General features: G+C 42.0%; 1 protein-coding gene across 1 annotated transcript in view; it reads right to left on the bottom strand.

Moving 5' to 3' along the window:
• The window catches only part of acvr1ba (activin A receptor type 1Ba), a 14,174-nt gene extending 4,105 nt beyond the window's left edge, over window positions 1–10,069 (bottom strand). Inside the window, exons 1-6 of the mRNA XM_024293254.2 lie at window positions 9,735–10,069; window positions 1,716–1,949; window positions 1,367–1,627; window positions 1,048–1,278; window positions 771–938; window positions 518–674 (exon numbers count right to left, since the gene is read on the bottom strand). Coding sequence (XP_024149022.1) covers window positions 518–674; window positions 771–938; window positions 1,048–1,278; window positions 1,367–1,627; window positions 1,716–1,949; window positions 9,735–9,798 — 1,115 coding nt within the window. The 5' untranslated portion in view covers window positions 9,799–10,069. The remainder of the gene's footprint in view (window positions 1–517; window positions 675–770; window positions 939–1,047; window positions 1,279–1,366; window positions 1,628–1,715; window positions 1,950–9,734) is intronic.
• Between the last annotated feature and the right edge of the window lie 64 nt (window positions 10,070–10,133).

Raw genomic sequence — 10,133 nt, 5'->3', positions numbered from 1 at the left:
TGACCTGATTGCTTGAAATAAACCATTTCATTCATTCATTCATTCATTCATTCATTCATTCATTCATTCATTCATTCATTCATTCAAAACAGTTTAGGACTGCAGGACATAATCATCAGCAAAGAAAAATCCAGATTTTTTTAAGGGCAGGAAAGCAAAAAAGCATAAAGTTAAATCCTTTTAGAAAACTTTTGAACTTCATAACAGACTAAAACTAATCTTTTTGCTTATTAGAAAAAAACCACTCAAAGCACCAACTGATCTCATAATTCTATTTAAGGTCCGGTTTGTAGAAATAAGCTTCTTACAAATCCACAAGTCGCTAGTTAGTGTTGCTTTGCATTTCAAGTAAAAATTAGGAAAAGTACAAATTTACAGAAGCTGATGCAACTTCCTGTAGGTCATATTTATGACCATGAGACATGTTAAGAGAAAAACACAACCGTAGTGAACTGATTCTGTTAGAGGACATGAAGTGCTGAATTCACAGTGTGCTGAGTTGTATGAAAGCATTTACCTCTTAGTGCCCACACGCTGGTTGGGAGCTATATCGATTGTGTCTGTGATGGACTCGTGGCGGACTGCCAGTCCGAGGTCAGCTATAGCACACGTGCCATTCTTCTTAACCAGAATATTTTTAGACTTGAGGTCACGGTGAGCGATGCCTGGCTTACCTGCAGCAGACAGCACGTCATTGCTTATGCATTAAAAAACGAGTTCCTCCGTTTACTCATTGAATTAAGCCGCTTCCAGATGACGGTTCGCCTCACCCTGAGTGCCGAGGATTTCCATATGTAGATGTGCCAGGCCGCTTGCAGCTGAAAGTGCAAGTTTGATCATGCTTTCGATGCTGACGGAGTAGCGGTTCAGGTAGTCGAACAGGGAGCCGTGCTCGTGGTAGTCCGACACCAGCCAGAGCTGCGTCCACGTCCCGTTGTCTGAATAGACCAGGAGATAAAGCATTAAAATGTGCTTTTGCAAATAGAGATTTTTAACTTGTGCTAAAACGGATTAGTCAAATGCTAAGATAGCGCAGGTCTTTCTCACCTTTGTTGTCTGCTGCTATAAATCCTAGAATGTTTTCGTGCCGAAGCATGATTGTCTGGTAGATTTCAGCCTCTCGGAACCAGGAGCGCTCCTCTCTGGATGAGAAGATCTTCACCGCCACGTCTCCTCCTCTCCACTTTCCTCGCCATACCTCACCAAAGCGACCCTTCCCGATGATTTCCTGCAGCACGATGGTCCTGGCGACCGTCCGCTGCACAAACAGAGGCAGGCCTGAAGGGGGAAGCAGTTGAACATCATCATTTATGAATACTTCTCCACAGCTGTGTGACCTTATCTTATTTCGGGAGCGTTTCCTGACCAGAGCCGGATCCTGAGGTGGACATGTCATAGATGAGGTCCTGCAGGGTCTTGTCTTTAGCCAAATACAGGTGGTCACAGGAGGGGTCCTCCACCTCCAGCCTCTGTCGGTGACTGTAGGCTCTCTGGTGGTACTGGAACAGGAACACGCCGACCATCAGCAGCACACAGAGCAGAAACACGGGCCCTGCGATGACCGCCACCAGCTCCACTGGACCCCAGCTGCTCCCCGTTTCTGTCCAGTCGCCGGCCGTTCTTGGAACTAGGAGGAAGGACCAACAAAAAGAGTTTATTTACACTCTGTCGCTCCTGAGCTGAAGAGGCTCTGGTGGTTCCGAGTGTTGCCACACCTGGAACTTGCAGGTCAATGCTGTTGCAGTAATCCTGGTAGCAGCAGTGAGTGTTCATCAGTCCTTCAGCACTCAGGCAGTAGAACGGCTGTCCGGGGGGTACCAGGTCATTGCGCTTGATGCACATGCGAACATGCTCCTCCTTCCCCTTGTCGTAGTAAATCGAGGCCATGCAGGCGCCATCCGTCTCGCACTCAGAGCCCGTCTTACAGTTTGTGCAGTTACAACGTAAAGCTGCAGAAACAAGAAACAACTTTTTAGACAAAGAAATAATTTTAAAAAAGGAACATTGGAGGTCCTGAAAACAGATCCTGCACTGCAGATGAACCCAAACATCTAGGGTGGAGACAAAAATGCCCGAAGGGACGTAGAAGTGAAACCCAACAAGGGGGGAGGACTCCTGCCAAATTCCTAATGCAGCATCTGAGTGATGCAGGGAGCTGCTGTCGCTGCTGTTGCTGGGTTAATGGGACAAGTTTTATTAAAACCCAGAACGCTTTTGTGAATTCGCCCACTAATAGTGACATAAGAAAATATCTGCTGTCACAATAAACGCATGGTGGTCCATCTACACACTCAATCGAGGCCGGAGCGTGAAAGCCCGCACATCCAAAACAACACGAGTGCTGGGTGGGCAATGCAGAGGAGTGGAAACTGCAAACTGATTAGATTTGGCATGAAATCTGATTTTGAGTCATAGCACACATGCTTCTCATTTAACCCAAGGTCAGCACAAAGGGCTTCTTCTGAGGGTTTCTGCTACCACAGAAGGACCTGGTTAGGCAGAGACTGTGGCCATAGTGCTTCCTGTCTGAGCACAGAAAAACAGTAACAAACAGGGACAAAAGTTGATGAGGAAGAACCATTCGGGGTGAAAAATGCTTCAGACTGATGGCTGTGAAATGAGTTGGCTCTGAAGCCAGCTAGCAAAGGAAACAAAAGCATTAAAAAAGTGTCAGGTTGATCACTGAGAGCTTTGTTGATCCTTTGAGCTCAGTCGTCATTCCTCCAGGTCAAAAAGCATCCGCAGATTTGAATGCATTCCTAAACAGGATTTTTATCTAAAGAATTAGCGATGAGAAAAAAAAAAAAACAGAAGACTGATTCACTCATTGCACAATGTGACTTTTAAGCAGGCAGAACCACAAGCCCTGTTGTCATAGGGGTGGGTCTACATAAAGCCTTGATAATAATGTGTGGGGAGGATTTTTTAACTGCTGACTGATCAGATGCTTCAGGCTAACTCACTGATAGTTATTGGAAATCGGCAACTCTTGAAGGAACATTTCTCATCTTTGCGGTGCTGGCGGGAGTTTTGTTTCTCAGGAGGGGAGTGGGAAAGTGGCAGGAACTCTGAGCTAAGTGTGTTCAGAATTCACTGAAACTTGCATGCAGATGGAATTTCCTGCCGATTACACAGAGGTGAAAGCAGGCTGGGTCTGATAAAGGCAGTAAAAAAAAAAAAAAAACACGTCTCTGGCTGCACCATATTACACTAATCTGCAGCATTAATGGAGCAAATAGTCCGGCTAAATAAAACTGATGACAGGACTAAATAGCTGTAGGTTTAAAAGCTGGACAACACTTATTTTCCATCACATTCAAAGCACTTCCTGTGTCTTATCCATCAGATGTTAATTTTGTCTTTTTCTACATTTTACAGCTTCTCTGAAGTGCTTCAATCACAGCAAGTGAAGGCAGACATTAAACATTTTGATCAATCTAAAAACACTTCCAAAGACTTTTACTGCCCGTCCTACTTTAACTGAGCTCTTAGAGCAACATTACAACACATTTTAGACCAATAATATCCGTTTACCTGGACAATTATGATATCCCACAAACAAAAACTGAAACGGGAAGAAAAAATAAGCTTTGAATAAAACATTTCTGAAGTCAGGATAGAGGTTTGTGTTAAATTTGGTTTTCCATAAAAAAATAAACATGTTTTAAATTCAATCTACAGCCCACCTCCCCACTGAACCAAATATATTATATATATAGTGTACTCTATTTTTGCACACCCTTTGTTGGCAAAAAAATGTTCAAATAACAAAAATATGTTTCACTAAATGAACTATAAAGGTTGTAGATCAGAGTTTTTCTAGCAGATCTGTGACATTAAATGGATGATACATTTACCTAAAATAACCAGGTTCAGTGGAACTTTGAGAGATAGTACAAAAAGGGGAATTACTAATAAAAAAAGGAAATTAAGAGATGAATTAAAAAAAAGAGGTAGGTTGAGACTTTTTGTTCAGTGCCGTGGTATAAATCTGATTCTCTAATCCAATAATTCTGACATGAAACAGTGCTGGTGGTCTTTCTAACTTCAAAAACTAAAGCTAGAAAACTGGCATAAAGTATGAATAAAAAGAGAGAAGTAAACAGTGCTTAAGAATTGAAACCAATAAATGAAAGTCAAGGATTGCAGGGACTTGTCCTCGACTCAAAAGCTCTGATTTCCAGAAGTCTGCAGCATATTCTACTTGATTCAGAGGTGGAAAGAATAAAAGTGAAGCTGAAATGTTCGCAGGCCTGAAGCGATGCAGAGTTTTTGGATGTGGAGTGAACTCTGCTCTTGCATCCACATAACTGGTGGTCTTTTACACTGGTTCTTTGTGTGGAGATTAAGGCGACATGAGGGGGGACTAGGCTGGCCCTGCAGGAACAAAGAGCAGATTGCACTTTTGCATGAAGCCCCGTGGGGGGAGGGGCGGAGCAAAAGGGGCAGACTGGGTTTATTAACAGCCCCAATGTTTGAAGGGGGGCTGTTCGCACTAGACAGGATGGGGGCTGGTCCCCTATGGGCAGGACAACACAAAGGAGGGGGGTAACAAGCAGGGTTCACAGTAACCCCCCAACTCCATCTAACCCCCCCAGCTGTGACCAGTATGCTGAAATGACCAGCTGCGACTGTCATTAAAACCCAGTCTAGACTTTGACTTACAGGAGGCAGCAGGAGAAGGGAACGGCAGAGGGAAACAAAGAAAGCACAAAAGCCATTCCTTTGAGCTTCTACTACGTGAAGTTCTTATCATTCCGTTCATGTTAAGACAGGAAACGGCAGACGCAGTGAGGAAGGGATTAGTAAAACACTGCCACAAACAGCTATGCTTCAGCATTGACATAAGAACGGCCGCAGTATGGTCCCACGCCAAACAAAAGCGACAGTGCTAGCTTGACGTTCAGATCTACTCACGCAGAACTGCTCCATCAAAACAAATAAGAACATTGCGTTGTATACTGCAGCCGCTTATGCCAACACTCCGGGTTTTTTTAAGCCAACCAACAGTCAGTAGGTGCTTCTGAGGAGAGCCCATTACTAAAATGCACTGCCTGAAATTAGATCCGTCCAGATACCAGACTGAGAGCTGATCAAGACAACCAGACGCCACTAGACAGAGCAACACACACAGACAAACACGCACATGCCACAACTGTGTCCTAATCAATGCAAGCGAAAGCAGGAAAGTCATTACCTTTGTCTGCATCTAGAGGGTCAAGTTACTGATCTAATTCTAATGCGAGGCCTCTGGGGATGAAGCTGCTTCTACAATATCTAACCACTATCACCCTGCAGGCTACGTCCCATCCTGTCTGCAGTCCTGAATGGGATCAAAGGCAGACAAGTGAGAACGTGGGCTTAATTTTGGTTTACTGCAGGTGCCAAAACAGATCACACTTCAGGTTTATGGAAACAAAACCCAGAGATATTAGAATATAATACACCAATGAACCAGCCAATCAACCAGTCAGACAGACAGAAGACTGTTTCTAGAAATAAATGTGTAACCAAAGCTATCATAAAAAATTTTAGAGAGAGAAGAAATCAGAAGCTTCAAATATAAAATATTCAGATTACGTTGTAAAATAGAAAAGTGGAGTTAAAACTCTTTCATTTTTAAGTACCGACCCTTTTCTAAACTTGGTTGTTAACAATACACAACCGAAGAAATGGAAAAGTGGAAACATGTCAATATAGTTAGATAGGGAGATTTTTTTACTATAGCAGCTATACTACACACTCTACTGTAGCTATTATTCTCTATTTGTTTATTAACCAACATCTTTATGTACCAGTTTATTGTTTTATGATCTGGTCAAAGTCCTGGCACAAGAATCAGTGTTTCATAAGACAGATCAGTTCCAAGAAAAATGATCAATATTAAACCGAATCCTTATCCAGGTTTGACCTACAACAAACATCTTGACTTTGGTGAATGTAAACCAAACATGCTTGTTTTTCAGCACATAATATGCCTAAGATGTATGGATAATCTATTAATATTAAATCAACATTGGCTATAGTGTTAATCATTGAAAATCAAATGAACGCAATAAACGCAAATCTTCAAAATTGCACAAAAAGTACAATGCAGCAGATATTTATGACAAAAATATCCATTCAATTAATGTAACAAGAAACAGATCCCCTAGAGACAAACCAGACTCTGTTTACTGAGCTTCCCCCATGGGATGAATAAAGTCTGATCCTATCCTTTATAGTGACAAATATATTCTCAAATCTCTCATAGCTTTTTTTTCCAACTTTTAATAAATTGTTATGAACTAATCTTATTTTGGAGAAGTGTCAAATAAAAGAGGCTGCTGAAGTGAAGTATTCTCATGAGGTTTAACATTAGTAATACCAGGGCTGGGTCAGGCAGCGGCTATGCTGTCTGCTTCAGCAACTGGGACTCTATGCCTTCAGGCCATCATTAACAATATTTTTCATTATCAAGGAAAAAAAAAAAAACTAGACCACCCCAGACCTGACATGACCCCATCTATAATCAAGAATTATGGGCCAACAGTAATCACAAACAAGAACACGTCTGGGTCATTGAAAAATAGGATATACAGCAACTTAATTTGATAGGATTTTTGTTGCACAGTTTTGTAACACAAATATATCCACATATAATAAATGTTTACATTTGGTACAAAATTAATGAAAAAATCTGAAAACTGTCACTTTTTTCCAACCAAACTCCTCTCTATCTCTACACACTAGCACACACTTTAAGACACCTTTGAACTCAATAAATATCAGTCTCTCTTTGAACGTTTCCTCAGCTTTGACTTATTGGGCAGGTGTGCACATGTTGCAATCTCATTCCTCAAGCTTCCTTAATATCAACCCACATTAAAATTGATATTAAAAAGCACCTTTAATAGGTCTTCTCAGAAGCTTGGCATGGTGCTAACAGCTTAAACAGCCTATGCTTGACACTAGAGAAAGAGGAGCATCATTTTAAATCAAATTTCACTTAAAAATCAATCAGAAAAAAACATAGATCCAAATCCAACAATGCACTTTTATTCAAAGGAGGGTGGTACTCTAGCTGAAAGCAATGTAGTCACTGCAGTTCACACAGACTGACTGCATGATCACGCAGACACACAATGTCCATAACACCAGTGCTGTTAATCTGCATGAAGTCAACAACACGTGACAGGTTTATAAAACCTATTACTTCCGTGAAGTCTCACAAAGGCACACATGCATTACGTCTGGAATTTTCTCTACTGTAGCAACATTCTGGTTAGTCTGGTTTCAGCCCTAGCATGGTGTAATCCATTATACGGTGTGAAATGATGTCTTAAGACAGACTAGGGGGCCTCTTATACTCCACAGACCCCCACCAGCTGGACAAATCCATCATTATCCCGTGTCAGTTTTGCCTCACACTCCTACCCCCTCGTCCTCACGTATCACTGTTAAAAGTTAGAGATGGCCAGTCAAATAAACAAGTCATACAAGTATGACCATTTTCCTCATTAAGTCTAAAACAACCACATTCAGGAACTGCACCCTTTTCTCAAGCTAAGAATAATTTTTTATTGCTTTTTTAACAATGACTCAACTATAAAAACAAAATGTATGATCGGACAAACTCTCTCCGGCTACACTTGACAGTTGAGTTTTTTTAAGCGAGTCTATCTGAGGCAAGTCGGAGCAAGTCAAGAAATCAAGATGACAATATTAGCAGGCTGGGGTTTTTGTAGCCTCTGCCACACTCCCCGTTTCCAACCGGTAGCCCTGAAATGGAAATCCTACCAACAAATCACTCAATGCAAAGTAATTTCCAGAAATCTAAATGAAATGTTAAAAAATGAAACAAAAGAAGAAACCAGAAAAGTACTGTGAGGGATCGCTGATCTGATGATGATTTCAACTGAAAGTTATTTGGCATGAAGCGATACAGGATATGCTCTGGACCAACCATAAAACTTTTATAAGTATGCAGACACTGAAGATGCATTTAAAAAAAAAGTTAATGATCAAAACTTAACCGTCATCATACAATTATTTATGTCTCATAGCACCCTTTTTCTGTGTTTCTGTCTTTTTAAAAATTTTATTTTGATTTCTGGTCATTATTATCATTTTTTATTTCACTTTTTGGAATGTGATTTTAACTTCTAAAATGTAACTTTTTTTTTATATTTGTTTTGCTTCATTAATTGGTGCAATCTTTGATTTGATCTGTTTAAAAAAAAAAATCTTCCCAGTGGTTTTTTAACTATGCAAACTTTTGGCAAAATGTAAAAAAAGTTTGACTTTTTTTAAGGACAACAGTAGTTCATCAGATATTTGCCTCCGAGCTGCTGGAAAAGAGTAAGCCTGCCCCGACTTCCCATCATTCCCTAGTTTACACTCTCTCCCACTAGCCTATGGGCCCTCACAACCCCAACCCAACATTACAGGTTAAAAACTATCCAGCTATACAGTTTTGAGCCCGATGCCAGGTCAGACGAGAAAAACGTCCATGGATCTATTTGTCTGCAAATGTATGCATCACAATGAAGTGGAGCAGGAAACTTGTGGCCCCCCGACTGTAGTACCTTTTTTCCGTCTCCTCCTGATTCACAACGATTTGAATAACAAAATACTCAGAAATACAATTTTTATCTTAATTTTGTTTCTATATGCCCTCCATTGAGAGAAAAATGCTACAAAAACAAGTTAAAAACACAATATTCATTGAAGTGGATCTTTAATATGCTTTTGCTTTGAGTGATTTGCACTTCAGCGGCACCATACTGACATCCCTAAATAAAAACGAGGTGCAAACACATAAACATGCTGCGTTGCAGATGTAAACAGAGATGCGAACATGCACGGATGCAGTCTGAAGGTTAAGCATCAGCTGCTCCTGCAGGTCAGGGGGGTCGCAGACGCACAACTGGCGCCTCTAAAGACCACACCGATCCATTTCCATGACAATGAACCCAGACTTCAACTCTGACTTGTGTCTGGGTCGGCTGAATGAGCGGGTGCTGTCACCCCCTTCCCTTGCAAGCATTCGCGCTCTGCCGGGAGGCCACTACTGCATGCATATGGGGAGGGGGGACAAATGGCTGTGTTTACCCGTGAAAAACAGCTTACGAGCGCCAAATACATGTCCACCTCCATTCACAGCCCCCTTTAGAGCTCACAAAACGTGAATAAAAACATTATAAATATTTATATAAAAAGCTGAGTTCCATTGATAAGCAGGCACGAGTCACCAAGAAGATTGTTTTGTAAATAAAAACCGAATATCAGCTTATGAGAGATAACTTTTAGATTAAGAATTAAACTGAATTCAAACACGTTATTTTAAAGAACAAAAACCACACATTTGTATAATTATTTACATCTAATAAATGTTGGCATTATTATAAACATTGTTCAGACAGTTGGCTAGCAAACGTTAGCAGCCGCGTCGAAACACAGCTCCACCATGTTGTTGTTGTGGTTTAGCTGCTGGCTCTGTCTTCACCGGCGACTCGTCCTTTTTTTTTTTTTTTAATTCGGACACCATACATTCCAATAGACAAGACACAAACAAAAACACACATTTTTGTTCTGGTCAGAGCCAACAACAGCCGCGGTTTCGACGCTAGCCAGACACAGCTAGCCAAAAAGCCGACCCAGAGCGCCATGACGATTAGCGACAACAGGCGATGCCCACTCCAGGAAAACACACCGAGACAAAAGCCAGGGGAGATGCTGGGATCCAAACTTACCGTCACCGACGGCCGCCGACCCGAGCAGGGCGACCAGTGTTACAGCGATCCGTATTAGAGCCATGGTTTCGGAATTCCCATCGCTACGCGGCGAAACTGCGCCCGAAATATGTCGTTATCAACGCGGCGAGACCTGAAACACAACCACAGTCCGACCGCACGCACCACACCGCCAGATACTAGCCAGCCAGCCGGTGACGCGCCGGAGGGCGGGGCGAGCAAGTTTAAAGGGTGAGGGCCGCGTGCAGCACGTCCCCCTACCGAGGTCACGGCGGTGTGTTGTGTGGGGGCAGAACACCAAAGGTTCAGGCTCAATTACAGCTCTCTGTCCAATACTGATCATAAAAAACAGACATTTTCCTTTTTATACTCACCTCGTGAAGCTCCGCCCAACATTTG

Source organism: Oryzias melastigma, linkage group LG7 (assembly GCF_002922805.2).
Source record: "Oryzias melastigma strain HK-1 linkage group LG7, ASM292280v2, whole genome shotgun sequence".
Classification (NCBI taxonomy): Eukaryota; Metazoa; Chordata; class Actinopteri; order Beloniformes; family Adrianichthyidae; genus Oryzias; species Oryzias melastigma.
Note: the sequence above shows the minus strand (reverse complement) of the source record. Positions and strands in the feature narration are given on the sequence as shown.